General features: G+C 36.8%; 2 protein-coding genes across 4 annotated transcripts in view; both read left to right on the top strand.

Annotated features, from left to right (window-relative positions):
- The window catches only part of RAD51C (RAD51 paralog C), a 30289-nt gene extending 24603 nt beyond the window's left edge, over window positions 1-5686 (top strand). For 2 of the 3 annotated variants that reach the window (XM_010951044.3, XM_010951043.3), the window contains one exon: window positions 246-1839. In XM_010951044.3, coding sequence (XP_010949346.1) covers window positions 246-280 — 35 coding nt within the window. In that variant the 3' untranslated portion in view covers window positions 281-1839. Of the gene's footprint in view, window positions 1-245; window positions 1840-2646 lie in introns of those variants that run through there. The other variant, XR_834979.3, reaches the window with a different exon arrangement.
- Window positions 5687-17955: 12269 nt separating this feature from the next.
- PPM1E (protein phosphatase, Mg2+/Mn2+ dependent 1E) overlaps window positions 17956-21161 on the top strand; it is a 131202-nt gene continuing 127996 nt past the window's right edge. Inside the window, exon 1 of the mRNA XM_074342711.1 lies at window positions 17956-19029. Within this exon, the coding sequence (XP_074198812.1) occupies window positions 18581-19029 (449 nt within the window). The 5' untranslated portion in view covers window positions 17956-18580. The remainder of the gene's footprint in view (window positions 19030-21161) is intronic.

Below are 21161 nucleotides of genomic sequence, written 5' to 3'. Positions count from 1 at the left end.
TTTTATAATACAGTGTTATTTCTGTGTGTATGTATGTGCATGTATAAGTGAATATATAAAATATTCTAGTATAGCCCTGGCTTGGACACTTATCTGTGAAGTTTATCCTCTTTATTCACAGTGGTCGATAACTTCTATCTCAAGAATAAAGTAGTTCTTTTATCAATTATCTTAAAATATTTGGAAGACTAGTTGTTATTCTAGATGTTCTTAAAGCATACTTGTGTATTTTTTTCATCTTGCAGCCTCAGGGATTTCGAGATGCTGTTGTTGCTACTGAATGTTCATTGCGAACAGAAGGTTCATTGAATTCCCGGAAGCGGTCACGAGACTCAGAGGAAGAACAGAAATCCAAAGACTAGTCTCAAAGTATACATGTATATTGATGCTATGAGAGATGCAATGTATACAGGTAGTCGACTTGTTACTTTATAATATAAATACACTATGGCATGAATGAATCAGGTCTATATTAAGTGAATGGGAAAAATACTTAACAGATATGATTCTTTGAGTTTTTCTAAAGCAGTGTTCTGCAGTTATATTTTGCCCTGTTTTCATTTTTAGTAATATTCAGTAGAGATGATACAGGTATTATATTTTGCAGATGTGGAAAGCTGATCTCATGTGACCAATCTGAGTTTACGAATCAGACTGTTTTTCGCTCCTTTCTTTGCCAGTTGCCTAGACATTTCTAGGAAGAAAACATTTCTTTCACATTCCTATTATGTTTTCCTCTTTAAGTGTAGCTTTGATAATCTTAAAAATGACCTGTTTCTATTATAAAGAAAAGCCAGCACCATGAGTCAGCATATCATTAGGTTCAGTATATGGGTAGAATACAAATTTTAGATGGCCAGTCTGATTTTAGTGACCCCCAATCCTAAAATCTAAGTCATTTGTTTATTTTTTTTATACTATTTTATAATGTTAAAGGAAGGACTTTGGAGTTGTTATCCCATGTAAAACATTGACTGGAACGTATATCTTCCAGAATAGTCAAGCTGATAAGCTCACAGTCATTTATTTCTATATTTTTGAAGCATGGTGTGATCTAGTTCTAGGTGTACTGACATTTTTGTTTGAATAATCTTAACACTGCTTGAATAAATTAAAAATTTTGATTCTTGGGTGATTTCAAAATCATCTAAAAATGTTTGGTACCTGATTCTTCTTAGTATTTCTTAATTCGTTTACAGCATTTACTTTGGCTCTCAGTGGAAGAAAATTATTTAAGTAATTTAATGTTATGTATTGTGACAACCGTATTTTCCAGATTTTAGTGAACAGGTGCTATTTCCTGTACCAGACTGAACACTAAATTCATAAAATGTTTATAATATAATTTTTCTGTAATTGATTATACATAGACAAAATCATAGTTTGCCAGGATTTTTTTAAGGGTGAAAGTAGGCACTGCTAACAGTTACACCAGGACATGGACATAAATCAAGACTGTCCCAGGCAAATCAGGCGTATGGTCATCCTAATTATATAAGACTAATTTCAAGTGACTAGTATAGGCTGACTAATTGTAACTATCTTATTTTTGAGGGCTTTAAGGCATATATTTTTATTATAATTAATGCAGTCAGTATAAAAAATTACCTATCATTTTATATTAGGTCTATTCAAATCATAACATCAAGAGAGTAAGGGGGTTGTTAAGTGATAAATATTAGTGTTACCAGACATTAGATACTGTAGGAGTTTATTTTATAAAGCATTCGAACACTGTACTTTAAAAGAACTATAGGACCCTGAATATAGACAAAGCAAAGTGTATTTCTTTTTGTTTGCAACTCTTTTAAAATAAAATTTACATATCATTGCCTTTCAGAGTTGTCGCTATTGTTTAAAAGATACTTATTTTTCTAGTTATAAATATAATATACACTTAAATCGTCTGCTTGGGCTGCAATAACAAAATACCATAAACTTAAACGACAAAATTTTCTCGAGGTATTAGAAGCTAGAAGTCTGAGAGCAGTGTGCCAACGTGGTCTGGTTTTGGTGAGGGCTGTCTTCCTTGCTTGCAGACAGCTGCCTTGTGTGCTCACAAGGACTTTCCTAAGTGAATGTGTACGGAGAGATCTTTTTTCCTTCTGTGTCTTACAAAGCCACCAGTCCTATGAGAAATCCACCCTTACAACCTCATTTAACATTAATTATCTCCTAAAAGCCCTATCTCCAAATACAGTCACATTGGAGGCAGGGCTTCAACATATGAATTTTGAGAGGACACAATTCAGTTCATAGCCTTCTCCCCCTGACTCCCCTAAATTCATGTCCTTCTCACATGCAAAGTACATTCATTCCATCCCAAGCGGCCCAAAATTCTTAACTCATTCCAACATCAACTCTAAAGTACAAAGTCCCATTTAAATATCCTCTAAATCAGATGTGGGTGAGAGTCTGGGTACAACTCTTTCTCCAGCTGTGAACCTGAGAAATCAGACAAGTAAAGTGTTTCCAAAGTACAGTGGTGGGACAATGGTAGGATAGACATTCTCATTCTAAAGGGGAGAAATCAGGAGGGAAAAAGGAGTGATGGATCCCAAGCAAGAATAAAACCTAGCAAAGCAAATTCCATTAGATCTTAAGCCTCGCTATTAATCCTTTATGGTTTGATTCTGTGCCTTCCAGGCCTACCGGAGTGACATTACCCTGCAGCTCTAAGTGGAGGTTCTGCCCCTGAGACTGCTGGGAGGCAGAGGCCATCTAGCCTGTTGAAGATGAGGCAGTGGCCCTGAAGACTTCTGAATGTCCTTCAGGGTCATTTTTCCCTCTTCTTGAAGGATAGCCCATGTTTGTAGAAAAATAGCTCTTATCCAGTCCTCTCTAATCCAAGAAGTCTGTCAGCCTTCTTTCATTTTGTCCTGTCTCTGTCCTCTTCAGTTCAAACTGGCATTACTTCTGCTCATATAATCCCATAAGCTTTTTATGGATTGATGGTCCAGCCACACCCTTGATGTTCTGTTCAGAACATGCTGTCTTAATTTTTTTTGCAGTATGGATAGGCTGAGAATTTTCCAAATCTTAATGTTCTGGTTCCTTTTTGTTTATCAATTTCTTCTTCATATTTCTTATTTTGCATTTTACTGTAAACAGCCAGGAGGAGCCAAGCCACTCCTTCAATACTTTGCTTAGAAACCTCCTCAGCTAAATAGCCGGTTTCATCACTTTTGCATGTTCTGTCTTCCACAAAACACTAAGTTCAGCCAAGTTCTTTGCCACTTTATAACAGAGATCACTTTTTCTCCAGTTTCTATTATTGGTCTGCATTTCCATCTGAGATCTCACCAGAATCACCTTTTACATCCGTATTTCTAGCATGTCCCTCCAAACTCTTCTAGCCTCCACTCATTACTCAGTTCGAAAGCTTCTTTCACATTTTTAGGTATTCCTTAAAGCAACACCCCACTTCTCAGTGCTAAAATCTGTAATAGCTTGTGCTGTCATAACAGAATACCATAGATTGGGTGGCTTAAGGAAGTTTATTTTCTCACAGTTCTGGAGGCTGGAAGTTTTAAGATCGAGGTGCTAGTAGCATGGTCATTTCTGATGGGGTGAGAGATCTCTTCCAGGTTTGTAGACGGCCTCTTCCACTATGTTCTCACATGACAGGGTGAGAGAGATTGAGAGCATGAGCAAGCAGGCTTTCAGGTGTCTGTTCTTATAAGGGTGCTAATCCTATCATGAGGACCCTGCTGTTATGACCTCATTTAACCTTAATTATCTCCTAAAAGCCCTGTCTCCAAATATAGTCACATTGGAGGTTAGATCTTCAGCATAAAATTTTGGGGGAGACAGTTCAGTCTGTAGCACTATAGAAAATAAAATATTTACAAAAATATAACTTAAAAAATTGTAACCTGCTTTATAAAAATCCTAATACATCCTCATGTGTTCCACATATTTTTTCTATGATAGTTTTTAATGATTGTGCATACTTTTAAAATTTCTTTTTGAAGTTTGGATTATTACTGTGTTTTTAGTGTTAAACAGTTCTAATAAAGCAGGTAAGTTCCTTTTTAAAGAAATTCAATTTGTATTTATTTCTTATTGCTGCTGTAATAAACTACCACAGATTTGGTGGCTTAAAAGAACACAAGTCTGAAATCAGTTTCAAAGGGCTAAAATTGAGGTTTCAGCAGGCCTGCATTCCTTCTGGAGGATCTGTGGGGAGATCTGTTTCCTTGCCTTTTCTAGCTTTTGGAGGCTGCCTGCATTCCTTAACTCAGCTTATCTTCAAAGACAGCAGTGTAGCATCTTCCAGTCTCTTTTTCTGTGTTTCCATTGCCTTTTTCTTACTGTCTTTTCCTGTGTCCCTCTTAGAAGGACACTTGTGATTACATTTAGGGCCCCACTAGATAATCCAGGGTAATCTCCCCATCTCAAGGCCCTTAATTTAATCACACCTGCAAAGTCCTTTTTGCCATGTAAATTAACATTCACAAATTTCAAGGATTAGGAAGTCACTATTCAGCCCCTCAAATCACGTGGCAACATGATTCAAGAAATAAGGATCCTTGGGTAATTCATTAAAGTTTGAAAAGCACTAGGACAGACTTGGTATCATTTTTTAACTGTTTTCATAGATGGTCATTTCCATTAATGAAACTAAGTTCCTTAGCTTTTTGAAAAATTTTTTTAAGGAGTATTATTCTTTCTTGATTATAAAATATATGGTACAGGCATACCTCAGAAATATTGCAGGTTTGGTACCAGACCACTGCAATGAAGCAAACATCAAAGCGAGTCACACAAAGTTTTTTGATTTCCCAGTGCATATAAAAGTTATATTTACACTATACTATAGTCTATTAAGTGTGCAACAGCATTATGTCTAAAAAAATACATTAATTAAAAATTAAAAATATTTTATTGCTAAAAAATGTGAGTCTTCAGTGAGTCATTATCTTTTTGCAATAGTAATATCAAAGATCACTGATCATAGATCAACAAAGCAAATATAATAATAATATGAGAATTACCAAAATGTGACACAGAGACACAAAGTGAACCTTGCTGTTAGGAAAATGGCACCAGCAGACTTGCTCAGTGACGGTTGTCACAAACCTTCAATTTGTAAAAAACCGCAATATCTGTAAAGCACAATAAAATGAGGTATGCCTATAATTTTCCAAACATTCTTTTCTTTTCTTTTTTTTTTACATTTTTTTATTGAGTAATAGTTATTTTACAATGTTGTGTCAAATTGAAACATTCTTTTCTAATTCTAATTTCTAAATTTTAATTTCTAATTTCTAATTCTTGATCTTACAAACATTTTATCCTTTATTGAAGTTGTATTGTTTTTCAAAGTGTTATGACTTTCATTTTAAATTTTGGGGGTGTATAACTTAAAACATATTTATATTTATATAGTGCCTTACGGTTTTGAAACACTTTTACATTATTTAGTTGGATCTTTCTAGCAACTCTTTAAGGTAGATATGATAGGCTGGCCTGTGTGTTTTCATTCCTTCCATCTATCTATCCATACATCTAATGTCTAACACATACACATTTAACAACTACTTGCTGAATGAATAAATATTTCAAATAAGATTTATAATAAATTCTGTTTTTCAAATGGTCAGGTAAGAATACTGTTTGGTTGTGCATAGGATTGTGTTTCTGAGCATTCTTTATTGTTACAAAATAAATTTATGTAATTTAATAGTGGTCTTTTAAAATTTTTTTTACTTTTAAAAATTGAGATAAAATAGAGAGTACTTAAAATTTGCCATTTTAACCATTAAGTGTACAATACAGTGACATTTTTAAGTGTTGTACAACCATCACCACTATTCTTAAAACTTTCATCATCCCAAACAGAAACTCTGTAACCATTAAGCGATACCTCATTGTTTCCTCCTTCTAGCTCCTCATAATCTCAAATTTACTTTCTGTTTCTATGAATTTGCTTATTGTATATATTACATAGAAGTGGAATCATTCAGTATTTTTTGTTTTGCTTATTTCACTTAGCATAATGTGTTCAAGGTTCATCCATGTTATAGCATTGGTAAGAACTTCAGTCCTTTTTATGGTCAAGTATTATTCTGTTATATGTATATACCACATTTTGCTTATCCACTCATCTGTTGATGAACTTTTGGGTTCTTCCTAATAGAGTTTTTAACGGTTTATAAATTTGTATGAGTAACACTTTTCATTTCTTGAACCTTTTACTGACTACTATTGTTTATGAAGTTTGGGACGGTTGATCTATCTTTGGAATATTTTCAGGTTATTCCTACTAGCTTAAATTTTAACCCTAATAGACTTATTTTGATTTCTTAGATCAGCTATTTTAATTTTCTCTCTATTTACTATATTTTATTTTTCTTGATAATAAGGTCGTACTAAAATGTTTACAATAGTTACCAGCAATAAAATTTCAGTACAATGTGGTAGATAGTTGAGGTAGCTAGGACTAGAGTCAGAAGACCTGCATCCTATTCCAGCTGAGACATTAATAAGCCTTGTCAATTTTGACACCTTTGTTTTCTCATGGCTTTGCCTTATTTATAAGACAAGATAGGGCTAAATGATTGCTAAATTCATAAGTCAAAATTTTGTGATTTCAGTTTTTATAGAGGGATTTATTAAATATTCACTTTAAATGAGCAATACTGAAAATATGGAAGAGTGACATTTACACTTTTTTAATTTTCAAAATTGATAATTCTGTGGTTTCTGTTCCAATACATTGCATTTCAGTTTTGAGACATGATATTGAAATGTTCTATTGCTTTTAAAAAAAAATTGAGTTGCAGAAGAGAGTCTGACTGTTCATAATATGTATTTTTAGTTAACGTCAGTGCCTAAATTTACTGTTGCTGTTAAAATTTACAGAACATTTTGCTCCCTCAGCACTGATTTGGCATAAAACATGTTGACAAGATTTCATGTGTTTTCGACCACAGTATATTCCTTTTCCTGTTTTCAGATTTAGTTCACCATTGACTTAAGCCTTTTTGTGCTTCGGCTAACCATTTGACTCTCATTATGTATACTAAGATGTGAGTTTTTAAATACATCATTACTCTGATAGTGATTTTGTGTAGCTTATTTTATGAGAATATAAAAGTTAGCTTCACTCAAAAGTGCTTGAGAACTTAACGAAAATTGTCCTACCTGCTTTCAAAATTCAAAAATTAACAAAGGTAAAAGACAAAAGTGAAGAAGCAAAGTAAAGAGAATTTGTAATAAGTCATATAAACCAAGAGAAAGAGAAAGACATAATTGTATAACTCTCTTAGTCTAATGATGGGAAATTGTTATTTATGGGTGATGGGAATATGTTATAATTGCTATAATTATTCTTCAAGAGAAAAATGTTTTTCTAGTCTTTGTTTTTTAATTTCTTAATTAGTTATTTTTACCAAGTAATATTTGCACAAGGTTAAAATTCAATGAAAAGTAAGTCTTCTTTCCTCCCCTGTCCCTAAGTCACTCAGTTCATTTTTAGGAGGCAACCATCATTACCAGTTTCTTGTGTGACCTTCCAGAGCTATTCCATGTATCTAAAATATAAATATATTTTTTCTGTAACACTGAATCTTAACCCAAATCTTCAACAACGAAATCTGCACCTTATTTTTGTATTGGTATATACTGAATTTTCTCAGTTAAAAGCCACTGTGTGATATTCCATTGTATGAATATCTTATTATTTAATCATTTTAAGTTGATGGATATTTAGGTTAATCAGTTTTTTTTATGAGGATGTAAGGAATTGGTCCAGTGTATGTACCTTTAAAATTTTGATAGATGTTGTCCATATGTCCTCCAGAGAGACTACTGGTTTATACCTCCACCAGTGTTGTTTGAGAGTGATTGTTACTTTTTCCCTTGACAACACAGTATTTTATCTTATTTTGCCAGTTTAATACGTTTATAAAAATGACCTCTCACCATATAATATTAACATTTTCATGTTTTTTTCTCTTTTTATAAGTGAGGTTGAATGTCGTTTCATTTGCTTACAAGTTACTCTATTTCCTTTTGCATGAACTAGCTGTTCATATTTTTTTGTCCATTTTTTTATAGGTCTTATTAACCTGTGAGAGTTCTTTACATATGAAGTAAGATATTTTTAGGCTTTTTTTAAAGTCTTTATGACTTTTATTAAATCCTTACAAAACAGAATACATAATTCTGGCATTGACAGTTGGTGTAAAGGAAAACTTTTGAGCTGTATCAGTTCACCTGGTACAGTGGAGTTAAAGTGCTTTGATGTTTTTCCCCTACTTTAAAAAGATTTAAGGTTTTTGGGGTTTTTTTTGTCTTTTTCACACATCTAGGCCTTTCTGATATGGCAAGTATTTTCTCCAGTTTGCCTTATTTTTTGCCTCAAAGAAATTAGATTTTTATATAGTCAATTTTTCACTTTTATTTTGTTTCCAAGTTTTATGTCCTGTTTAGACCTTCCCACTCCATGATTATTAAATTCTCACATTTTTTCTTATCGAACTGTCAGCAAGTGTTATTTTATGTCTAAATGTCTCCATCTGGAATTTATTTGGAGCCATGACCTTGAGTTTTGAATTTGACAGAGGGTCTCTGATTAAAGGGCACTAAGTGGTTAGAAGGCAGTTATATGGAAAATGCCAATGTAGTCTATCTTACGTCAGCCAAAGTCTGAAGTCAAGATCTATAGGTGAAAATTAGTAGAATATGGTAGTATTATAGCTAATTCATTTTTCTTCATGAATTTTGGGGTTTCTTGATTCATTTATTCTTAACATGTATTACTTTTTCAAAAATTTAAATCAGCCAGAATTAGCTTCTGTTTATAATGAAAGAATCCCTTTGGATGTACACTTTTTTCTCTAAAAATGGAAAGAATTATCCTAGTTCCTTATTTCAGTTGTCATGTTAATCATTTTTTGTGTCCCAAATCAACATATTAAGCTCTATCACGCATGCTCCAAATGCATTGCTGCCTGCTTGTTTTTAATTGACAGTGTCATGGTTTTATTAAATATTTGGCATACATAATATCAAACCCATTTTTTCCCCAAATTGGTTTTCTTTTTCTACTTAATTTCTCTTAATGTCAGAACCTTTCTGAAAGACTCACTTTCATAATGACTACATATCTAATCATTTGTCAAATTATTTTAATTCCATTAAAGGTACACTCAAGTATCAGCAAGTTGTACTGTAAGAACACAGAAATCAGAGAAATAAATTTGCTCTCAGAATTAAACTGCAAAATTTTCAAGACCCCTTACTAATAATAGCTAACATTTATTGCATGGTTGCCATGTGCCAGGGACTATGCTAAGTCCTTTATATGTATTATCATAAGTAACCCATTCAGTAACTTTGCTGTTTTTATTCTCAGAGAAATTACATCTATTTGTTTGTAATCTTCAGTTGTAAATAATGAAAAGCTAACTGGCAGGTTAAACCCAAAAGAACTTTTTGGAAAGATATAAAAAAGACTTACAGAAACAGTAGTAGGGCAGAAGTCAGCTTGGAAATGCATAACCTAGTTAATTAGTTACAGAGCCCCAGACAGCAGGGTCTATAGAAACGATCTCCTGGTGGGAGACCACTGAAATGAATGAACTATGACCCTTCTCTATCATTTCTTGCTCGAGATTCAAAGTCAGGGGAGTGAATATTCTATTGACCTAACTTAGGTCTGTGTCTGACCCCCGGATGTGAAAGGATCTGGGAGAACAAGCCAGGAAGGTTATCTTTGGCTTCTACAGGAGGAGGCCAGGAGGCCTACCAAAACTACACAGTGGAGGAGAGGTAATTCCCTCAAAGAGATTGAAATGCTGCTAGGAAAGGGATATAGCTGCTGGGCAGCCAAAAATAAGGAATGTGCGTTATGATTTATAACTTGCTCAAAGTCACATACTAGGAACAAAGTGTAACTCTTAGAGTCCACGCTCTTATATTAATCAAGTGATTGTCAACTTGGGGTGATTTTGCCTCCCAGGGAACATTTAGCAGTGTGGAGATACCTTGTTTATCACAATATTAGGGACAGGTGCCACTGTCATCTAGTGGGTAAAGGTCAGATATGCTGCTAAACACCCTAAAATATACATTACAGCCCCCATAACAGAATTATTAGGCCCAAGACATCAGTAATGCTTAGGTTAGAAACTCTAACCTGAGAAATTATGGCATGGAGCCATATTCTTTCAGTATGTCCATCATAGGTGTTGACAAGCAATACAGTATGGTAGAAAAAGGAGGAGCAAAATGGAGCAAACTTTGGTGTAACCACTCAAGCCCTGTTCAAGGGAATGAGGGTCCTTCTTAGATTGGTCCTGATAACTCATCCTAATTATGGAAATGGTTGCATCAGGCTATCTCAGTTTGATGCTTTAATTATTTGAATCATAATGAACTCTTATCCAGTTACATGCACATCAATTATCAGCCTGCTGATGGTTGAATTTCCCAGGTTCTTTGTTTATAGCCAGACCAATACAAATGTCTGATCTACATGGAAGTAATAATTCTCATTATAAATTCATATGTTGTCATTGTGATTTTTATACATCAGTTTCTTATGAGACTTGGTAGTGTTAAGTTGATATACCTCCATGTAATTAAGTTTGGAAGACTCACATTTTCCCCCCCAGTTTTATTGAGATACAGTTGACATATATCACTGTATAAATTTAAGATGTACAGCATAAGGGTTTGACTCTTAACTTTGGTATGTATCATACAGCAGTGTTAACTATACATCATGCTATACATTACATCCCTAATACTTACTTATCTTGTAACTAGAAGTTTGTACCTTTTGACCACCTTTCTTCAATACCCTTCCCCCCTACACCCTGCCCTGGTAATCTGATTTCTTTCTGAGTTTGTTTTAAATTCCACATATTGGGATCATACAATGTTTGTCTTTCTCTGTGTGACTTATTTCACTTAGCATAATTCCCCCAAGGCCCATCCATGTGGTTGCAAATGGCAGGTTTTCCTTATTTTTATGGCTGAATAATATTCCTGTGTGTGTGTGTGTGTGTGTACCCCAACTTTATCCAGTCATCCGTCAATGGACACAGATTGTGGAACACTCAAATTTCTGAGCCTCTAAGTTCAAGTTGCTAAACTTTGTCATAAATTCTTGTAGGTAAATGACACTGTGATAGTTTTAAAATGAATTATTTGATACTCCTTCCATCAGGAGAAATGGTGTGTTAGGTCCCCTTCTGTTGAATTTGAATGGGCCTATTACTTCTTTGACTTAATATAGTATCATGGAAGTAATACTATTGATTTAAGACACCAGTTTATAAAATCTTATGCACCTTCTGTCTTCTGCACTGGAAACTCACTCTTGGAACTGTAAGCTATCATATAAGACATCATATTACCCTAAGGCCATTATGTTGGAGATGTTACATGTAGACAGCCCCAGCTGAGTTCCCAGTTAACAGCCAGCCTCAACTGCCAGTTTGGAAACACAATCAAATTAATATCTTGAAAGTAATTTACATATTAGTCATTTTTCCACTCAATTATTTTCAGTATTGATGAAAAAGTGTAGTGTTGAGTGAGTCTCTTGGACATCCAGCCCAATTGAGCCTTCAGATGATTTTGTTTCTAACCAGCGGCTACGGGACTGCACCCTCAGGAGACCTAAAAGTGAGAACCACCTGGCTGAGCCCAGTCAACCTACAGAGCTGTGAAATACAGTAAAGTGTTTTTTTTCTTTAGCCACTGAGGTTGTGAGGTAGTGGTATGCAGCAATAAATAGGCAAAATAGGCACTTGAGAGCCTCTGCGGTGGGTTGCTGGCTATTCCCAAGTTGTTTCTTCAGGTATCCTCTTAGAATGTCAGATCTTCCAGTAGAGTGTCTTTTAGTTTCTTCTGTTCCTTTTCATTCTGACACCATTCTCTTCTGTACACTCATTATCTCCCATTGCCCAACTCATCTTTCAGCCTTCAGTCTCTCTTCTGAAAGAATGTTTGTGTATCACATTTTCTCAAAACATAGTTTTCATCACATTTCTTTCAAATTCAATATTTTTGCCAATACTTGGCACAAATAATTCCATCTCCCAGTACAGTTTAGCTCTAATCTTAAACTTCTGCCATGCCCATAGGCTTTATACCTTCAAGAGTCATGAAATTATTTTTTCCAGAGATACAAAATTCCAGGATTTTATGTGACAAAAAGTCATTTGAAAGGGGGAGAGTATAGCTCAGTGGTAGCGTGCCTGCTTAGCATGCACGAGGTCCTGGGTTCAATCCCCAGTACCTCCATTAATAAATAAATAAACCTAATCCCCCCCCGCCCCCACTGCAAAAAAAGACTAGCCAAGAATAAAAGCCCCTTTAAAAAAAAAAAGACACTTGAAAAATAGTTTTATATGTGAAGGACCCAAGTTTATTTTGCATAGATAATTTGATTTGCTGCCTTTGTGCAAATAGCTGCAATGCACTGTAGTGATATTTAGGTATGTGGAGGTTCTTCAAATCTTAATAGTTCTCAACTTGCAGAATTACTGGAAACCACGTGTGCTGTATTGGTGCCAGATATGTCATTTATAGATCACTCTTTCATAAGCCAGCAAACCAATTAATATGCCCAAATCATTTCCTTTCTGGAGAAGATACATTGTGTCAGCATGGTTACCATGTGTGGTAATTGATAATGTCTGTGCCACATGGCTTACTTTACCCTTGTCCAACACAGCTATTCTACCACCTATGATTACCATATGTTACAGCACTCTAGGTTAATGGAATCATTTCCATCTTCCCGTCTAGTCACAAATGTCCTTGTGGCTCAATTCCATCAGCTCCACACTTAGCAAAGAATAAAGTATTTGGTACTATCTGAGCATAGAGGACACCTTTGTGAACAGTTTTCACATTTACTTGTCTGCTTCATTTTCATTTAAAAAAGCAGTTGGATTTTTTGATGAATGCTCCAGAGTGGATAATAGGCATCTGCTGACTAAAACAGAACATGATGAATATCACTCTCAATTTTTGCTTGTATTTATTCTAAATAAATATATACAGGGAGTTAAAAATTAGATGATAATAATCAACATAGATTTTTACCACCATCATGGTTTTTTTTTTTTGTAAAGAGAAAATAGTAGCAAAATATTGAAGTGGATTTTTTTAATGGAGTCAATTCATTTTAGAAGAGCTATTCATTATAGAATGAATACACCACGTTAGCCATTTATATGGTATGTTCACCAGAAATTACCATCAACCCCTGCCTTCTTCCTATTTCATAAGCATGCCATAATAAGTTCAGAAATAATTTTGATTCCTGAAAGAAATATGCAAGATTAAAAACAAAGATTATTACGGTTAATGGTTAAAGCATTAGGAAAGAAAGTTAGAACTTGTTTGGGGGACTTCTTTGCTTTTTAAAGCTGGTGAAAATAGTGCATGTGGGCTTGTTATTACCTGATGGGAATTTTAATTTTGACAGCTGTGGACTGTTCCTGAAATATGAAATATTAGCAATAGAAAAAGAATAAAAATTAATACAGCAGTAATATTTTGGCAGCAAATGGATAGGATTTAAAAGTTGTATTGTTGATCTAGAGTGTAGAAGATGTAGGTAGGTAGACTCAGGAGAAAGGAGGAAGATGTTCTCATTTGAAAACATTTCTATGTGCTTAGTTTTTTCAGTTGTCAAATATTCTCTTGCTTCCTACTAGTCACTTTGACAACACAATTGACTTAAAAATACTTACATATTAGTTATCTTTCCATTCAGTTTTAAAAATGTGGATGAAAAATTACACATTTTTATATTTGCAATGTAACACTTGTCATTAGGCCTAGCCTTAAACATTTGCCTAGGCACTAGATCAGAGATATATTAGTCCCCCTGACATAGTTTCCCCAATTATTAACATCTTATGTGAGTGAGATACATTTGTTACAATTGATAAATCAATATCGATACATTATTAACTAAAGCACATAGTTTACATTAGGGTTCACTGTGTTGTATCTCCTATGGTTTTTGACAAATGTCTAATGATGTGTATCCACCTTTATAGTAGCATACAGAATAGTCACTGCTTCCCTAAAAATCCCATGTGCCATCGATTTATTTTTCCCTTCCTCCCCATGAGCCACGGGTAGTCCATTTGTAGTTTTTAATTCTAGGAAATAATTTACCGCTAACTTCAGGTAAGCTAAGTGTTCCATCCAGTAGCACCTTTAAAGACCTCAACTTGTTTTAATGTCAGCTTAATCCATTTATAGTTCTATTATATATAATCCATTATATAGTTCTTTAAAGTATTATTTGTTATTGTATCAATTGGGATCCAGTTAAGAAATCAGAGGTCATAGAATGCAGGAAATTGGTTACACAAGAGATTGATGAGCTAAAAAGCCAAAAGGGAAGGGAAGGCAGTGTCTTAGTCTGTTTGAGACACTATTAAAAAAAATACCGTAAACTGGGTGGCTTCTAAACAACAGTAATGTATTTCTCACAGTTTTGGAGGCTAGGAGGTCCATAATCAGGACTCTGGCTGATTCAGTTTCTGGTTCACAGCGTGTCTTTTTACTGTGTTCTCACATGTCAGAAGTGGAGAGGGGTCTCTCTTGGACCTCATTTTGAAGGACACTAATCCCATTCACTAACCACTTCCCAAAGGCCCCACCTCCTAATACCATCTCCTTGGGGGTTAGGATTCAATTTAGGAATTTGGGGAGAACACAAATATTCAGCCCACAGCAGGCAAGATTCGGAAGCTAAAAACTGCTACCATCTCCAGGCCGATGGACAAATGGAAAATGATGTTTCTGGAGCTCAGGGACTGGTGTCACAGGCAACAGCTGGAATCCCAGTGGACATGTTCAGGGGGAGCAAAGCTGTAAAGGAGGGACAGCAAGCATTAGGACTGAGGGAGGGGATGGAAGAAATATGCTGGCTTTTCTCCTTTCCTCCCACTTCTAATTTCCTGCTGATGCCTCCCACTGGGTGAATCTCAGCTGGAATTCAGCTGTCAAGGAACCTGGTGAATACAACATAAAAAGGTCAGCACCCCTACAATATAGAGGAGAACAAGGTAGGAGAAGGAATGTATAGGAGAACAACAACAAAAAGACTAAACAGTAATCAATTCTTTTTAATTTTTAAAATCAACTTTATTGAGGTACAATTTATGTACAATACACTTGTTTAAAATGTACACTTTATTTTGACAAATGAATACACTTACATAACCACAGTCAAGATATAGAACATTTTGATCACCCTGTAAAGTTCCATCTTACTCTTCTGCCATGAATCCTCCATCCCACCTCAGTCCCTGGCAATCACTAATCTGCTTTCTGTCACTGTAATTAGTTTTGCCTACTCTAGAATTTCATATAAATGGAATCATGTAGTATGTACTCTTTTGTGCCTGGATTTTTTTCACTTAGCTTATTTTTGAGATTCATCCATGTTGCTGTGTTCATCAGGGTTTTTTTTTTCCTATTATTGAGTAGTATTCCATTGTATGAATATATGACAATTTGTTTATCCATCACCTGTTGATAGACATCAGGGTTATTTCCAAGTTTGAGCTATTGTGGATAAAACTATTATAAACATTTATATATAAGGGTTTGTTTGTGTGTGTGTGTGTGTGTGCGTGTATGTGGAGTGTGAGTGCATGTGTTTGGTGGATGTACTTTCACTTCTCATGGGTAAATGTCCAAGAGGGGAATTACTGCATCACATGATAAGAAGCTGCCCAACTCAGCAATCCGTTTTTTTCTTAACTTTATTTTTTTTGTGTGTGTATATATATATATATAGTTAGTTTACAATGTGTCAATTTCTCATGTACAGCATAATGCTTCAGTCATACATGAACACACATGTATTCATTTTCATATACTTTTTCACCATACATTACTACAAGATACTGAATATAATTCCCTGTGCTATAACAACAGTTCTTTTTAATCTTATAAGTATCATCATTACCATGAATGTCCATGAAAGGACAAGTGCATTTCCTCCAAAGAGTTCCGGGTTAGAGAACAATTCTTACTACAAATCTCTAAAAAAAGACTTAAAAAAATTTAAATGTACTTGATACATAGGCTTTTCATAGCTCAATATTTTTAAATAGATAGCAAGAAAGGGGATTAAGGAACTAAAAAGGAAAGTAAAGCAGTACAAAATAATGACTAAAAAGACTTCTTGACAATGGCAAAATCATCCTACACAGCTGCTCTGAGATCCCCGCACTGCTGTCAGCAACCTTCTGGCAAAGCTACTCTGTCAAATGGATGCATTAGGATCCATATTAGTCTTTTGTGAAGGAATATCTTTATTAATATAAGCAAATACACCTCTCATTTATTGTAATATGGAGGTGTGTGCTTTTTCTTTTACTCTTAGTAGTAATGTTTCCCCAATATATAACACTTATCTTTTATATGTGGGTTGAGTCATAAATTAGTGTCACAAATAAATGTCATCTAGATGAGGGAGGCAACTACATCACAAAGTAGGAAGGTGTAGCTTGATATGAATTGTTACAGTTGACAGCTATGTACTCTTGAACTAAATGTCATCATGTAAAATTCTGAGATATTAAATAGTTGTTGGAATGTAAAATTGTGGACATTTAGGTTTGTAGCCTTGTAAGTTTTGTCAATCTTTTCTAGACATTCTGAAGTGGAAATGAACAGGTGGATTGAAAACAAAGACAAATGAGGAGTTTAAAGACTTTTTTGGCATTTCATAAAGAAGTCGTTCCACACTGATGATGTTTTAAATACAACACATATAAATACTTTTAGCTTGTCTGAAACAGACTTATTTATTGGATCTTTCCATTTACCTTTGAGACAAAAATAAATAGTTATGAAGGACTCATGCATTACTCACTATGCATTTTCTATCATGTATTATTTAACCTTAAGCTAGGAGAGAGAATGGATGTCTATTTTACATGATGCCATAGAGTACATTTGTGAGATCAACCCACTTAATCTTAAAATAACAGTATCAGGTCAGGGATTTGGAATACAGTGTTATATGAAATCAGTTGGCAGGGAGACTCCTTCTTCTGCCATTAACTGACTAGAAATGGCATTTCAGACCCTAAATCCAACTGAAACCCAGAAACAATAAATGGAGAGGATGGGGGGGATAATTTGTGAACATGTTTTTCAAAGTAGAGAAAGAATCACTGTGTTTTTGCTGAATTATATGTTGCCATGAACATAGCAGTATGCAGTAATGATGTTATCATCTATACAGCTGTATAATAAAACAGCCTCTCCCTCTCCCACTCCCCTCAGTAAGGCTTGAAAATAATAGGTTTGTGTGTAGTTTGGTAAGAAAATTAGAATAAAATCGTTTCAGTTTCAGTCCACGAATGAAAGAAAAGAGGCACAGGGGGATGAGGAAGAAGAGTAAACAAAATGTACCAAAAAATACATATTGTGTAATAAAGTATAATATGTATTATACAGACAGTAAAGAAAGGTGTCTTGGTGTGCTGGAAAACTGATGGCTCTGCGGTGAAAAGACCTGGATTTAGTCTTTGTTGCTTCACTTATGTGTGACCTTGAGCAAAATCACAACATCCTTTAGGCTGTTTTCTCATCTGTACGATGGAATCGTAATGGTAATGTCTTCTACCTTGAGATGCTATTGTAAGGACTAAAGGGGTGAAAACAACTTTAAATTATAAAGCCCTTTAAAAATAAGGCTTTATAGATATATTACACTGCTGAATCTTTTGAAGCAGAGAAAAGGAAAAAGAATCTAGAAGAGCTTTGGAAGCTGACAACCTGAGTTTTCTAATTCCAATCCCATGGCTAGTAGCTTTGACACCTTGAAGCAAGAAAAGTACTTAATCTCGTTTACTTTTTTTGAAAAATGAAAACACCACTTTCGTAGAATCAAATGAAAGAATGTAGGCAAAGAAATCTTCCACTTGGTAGGTATTGGATGCCCTCTCCCCCAAACTACTTATTAAATAAGTGTCATCAACAGCAAAAGGTTTTCACACTGTGATATCTTTCAACAGATAAGGACCCTAAGGCAAAGCAGGATATGGAAAACTGAAGTAAATCCAGTCCAAGTGGGAACCAATAGTTCGACGTGGAGATGTCTTAGTTCATTCTTATGCACTTGAGCCTAGGATATCCGTACAATGAAGACATTCAGAGTTGGAAAGCGGGCGAGTCGAGTGCCCTTTCGACTCCGCGGACTCGACGGGAGGGACCCTGAAATTCTTAATTAGAGCCGGTTGCCATGGCGACAGTCTCCAGGCAGTGTGGGCTGAGTTCTCGGTAGGGCTGGAGGGTGGGCCGCTACTGGACCCTGCGCACGCTCCCGCTACCAACTTTCCCTCCAGACCAGAGCGGGGGGCGCGCTCCGCCCCCGCCCCCGGGCCGCGCACGTCCGAGCTCGGCGGCGCGCACGCCTGCGGGAGCCCTCTCCAGGCAACCTAGTGCTGATCGCCCGTGCCGGTGCGGCCGTTAACCGCCCTTGCCGGAGCCTGAGGCTCAAGAGCAGCCCCCTCCCCTTCGTGGGCTTACCCCCACCCACTTCCCGGTCGGCTCCGGGGCATGAGCAGCGATGGCGGGCTGTATCCCTGAGGAGAAAACTTACCGGCGCTTTCTGGAGCTATTCCTGGGCGAGTTTCGCGGACCGTGCGGCGGCGGCGAGCCGGAGCTGGAACCCGAACCCGAGTCGGAGCCCGAGCCCGAACTGGTAGCGGCTGAGGCGGCCGAGGCTTCGGTCGAGGAAGCCGGGGAAGAGGCGGCAACGGTAGCCGCGACGGAGGAGGGGGAGCAGGAGCGAGACCCCGAGCCCGAGGAGGAGGCGGTGGAGGAAGAGACGGTGGCGGCGGAGGGCGAGGAGGAGGAGGCAGCGGCAGCCCGGGGGCATTCGGCCGTGCCGCCGCCGCCGCCGCAGCCCCAGCTGCCGCCTCTACCCCCGCTCCCGCGACCGCTGTCGGAGCGCATCACCCGCGAGGAGGTGGAGGGCGAGAGCCTGGACCTGTGCCTACAGCAGCTCTACAAATAGTTAAGTAGCGGGGCTCGGCTGGGGGTGGGTCCGCTGTCCCCGCCGCGCTGGCCTCGGCGCGGTTCCCCCGGCCCCGCACACTGCTCTCTTCTCCGCTCTTCACCCTCCACACCCGCTCCTGGCGTGGTTGAAAGCGTCCCCGCTGCTCGGACTCGGGCGGTCGGGTGCGAGCTGCCCACGCCCGCCGCGGCCCCCGCGCCTCCTGCCCGGTCCCGGAGCCGCCCCCCGTGCCTCCCTGGGAGGCCCGGGCCCCTGCTTCCCCTCGGCCGCCCAGTTCTAGCTCCACTTCACACACCCTGCCCCTTCGGGCCTCGGAAGGTCCTTCCAGTCTTGAGAGCTCCCTTTTCTTCCCAGCTCCCTTCTTTTGCTGGAGGTTTCCTCCCACACGGGTCTGTCTTTACCCTGCTTGAGTCCCTTGTTGTTTGGCGGCGAAGAGGCGCGATTCCTTTCTAGGCTGAGCTGCGAGGTGCCTCCTGCGTAACCGCAACGATAATAATACCCAGATCCACAGGAGCAGAGACTGGGGTAGATTTTCCGTCAGGTTCTCAATGTTGAAAGTGTAGATGGCTTAATACGCAGAAGCTAACTCACAATTGTGGGAGGTGGAAGGAATGAGGAGGGAAGAGTAAGCAAAATTTTATACGAGAGTCTTCAGGTGAAAGAGTCATAATTCGTTAAAGTGTAAAAGTCTGGCTGGTTTGATAAAATTGCAATTAGGTGCAGTATTTTCAGTCCATTAAGTAGATGGGGTAGGGGAGAGAAAGCAGATGGCTTAGCTACACAGATGAAAGTCTAAAATAGAAAGGTCAAGGCTTTGCCTTTCATCCCAGTTCTGGCTTTTATGGGCTTGAAATAGAAACGGTTTACAATTGTGTTTCTTTCTAAATGGAATTGTTCTGAAATAATGACAAAAGAGAATACTAACAGGTTTCTGAATACACTGGTAAACCTTGGGAGTCTTTTGCCATTCTGCTGATAATTGTAATGAAAGATGTTACTCTGTCCACCCCCACCCCGCCGCCTCTCCAAAAAAGTTTACTACTGCAAGATTCACTGCAGTTAAGTTCAAACCACTTCTTGAATTTTCTCAAAAACCTAAATTAAGAGAAGGGCTTGGAAAGTAAATGTTTTGTCTTCATTCCCCCTAACAGACACCTGATCAGATCATTCTTCCTATTAAAACAGAAGCTTGTCGATAAGGAAGAGGCATTTAACATATCTACTGTAGAAGAGGGCTCTGTTGATGTCCCACACTTTATAAGCTATTCAAAATTTAATTTTGAAATACTATCTGGTTATCAAAGTAGTAATACTTTTTGGGAAATGTAAAAAATAAAATGGCGTGTAATACCACCACCCAGAGATAAACAGTATTAACATTTTAGAGTATCCCTAGTGTTTGTAAACTATCATAGAAAAGGGTTTATGAAATATCATTTTTAATACTATATAAAGACACTTAAAACTTCCTGCTTAAAATAAAATAGAAATGTTTACTTAAGTGGAAGAATTTGTCTCAGCATCAGACTAATTGTATTTTGACTATTCTTACCTTTACAAATGCAGTTGCAGAATTAGAAAAACAAGCATTTAAACATTAGAGAAGGTTCGTTAAAAAAGAGAGTCATTAGTTTAGAGCAACCATGAACATGTGCCATTCAAAAAGGTTTTTTAAAAAATGAAATCTGTGTAAAGAAGATGGTAAGTAGATGTGTGTTTTTTTCCACGTGGAAAAGAAGCAAGATTAATTTCAATACATGTTTATACTAGAAAAAGTGTTCAGATTATAAAATGGCCATCTAATTGAGAACAGAAGTTTAGATTTGAAGTAAAACTAGCAAAATTAAAGTTGGAAAATATTATTTCACCTTAAATCAGAGATTTCATCATGTATACAGTATTTTGTGCAGAAGCTATTAACCTATTTTTATTCAGATATAAAATGGCTGGCTTGTTTATGTAAAGTATTTTCAAGGTCTTTAACAGATCAATAAAACCCTCAGTGTTTAAAAACATATACTTTTAATGCTTTTATTTTTAATTTTATTATTTATAAAAGAAAATCATATCACTTAGCCATACTGGAAGACACTGTAGAGACAGATCATTTTTCTGTCCACTTTGTTTTACA

This window comes from Camelus bactrianus, chromosome 16 (assembly GCF_048773025.1).
Source record: "Camelus bactrianus isolate YW-2024 breed Bactrian camel chromosome 16, ASM4877302v1, whole genome shotgun sequence".
NCBI lineage: Eukaryota > Metazoa > Chordata > Mammalia > Artiodactyla > Camelidae > Camelus > Camelus bactrianus.
The sequence above is the reverse complement of the archived record's forward strand: the minus strand, read 5'-3'. Positions and strand labels throughout refer to the sequence as shown.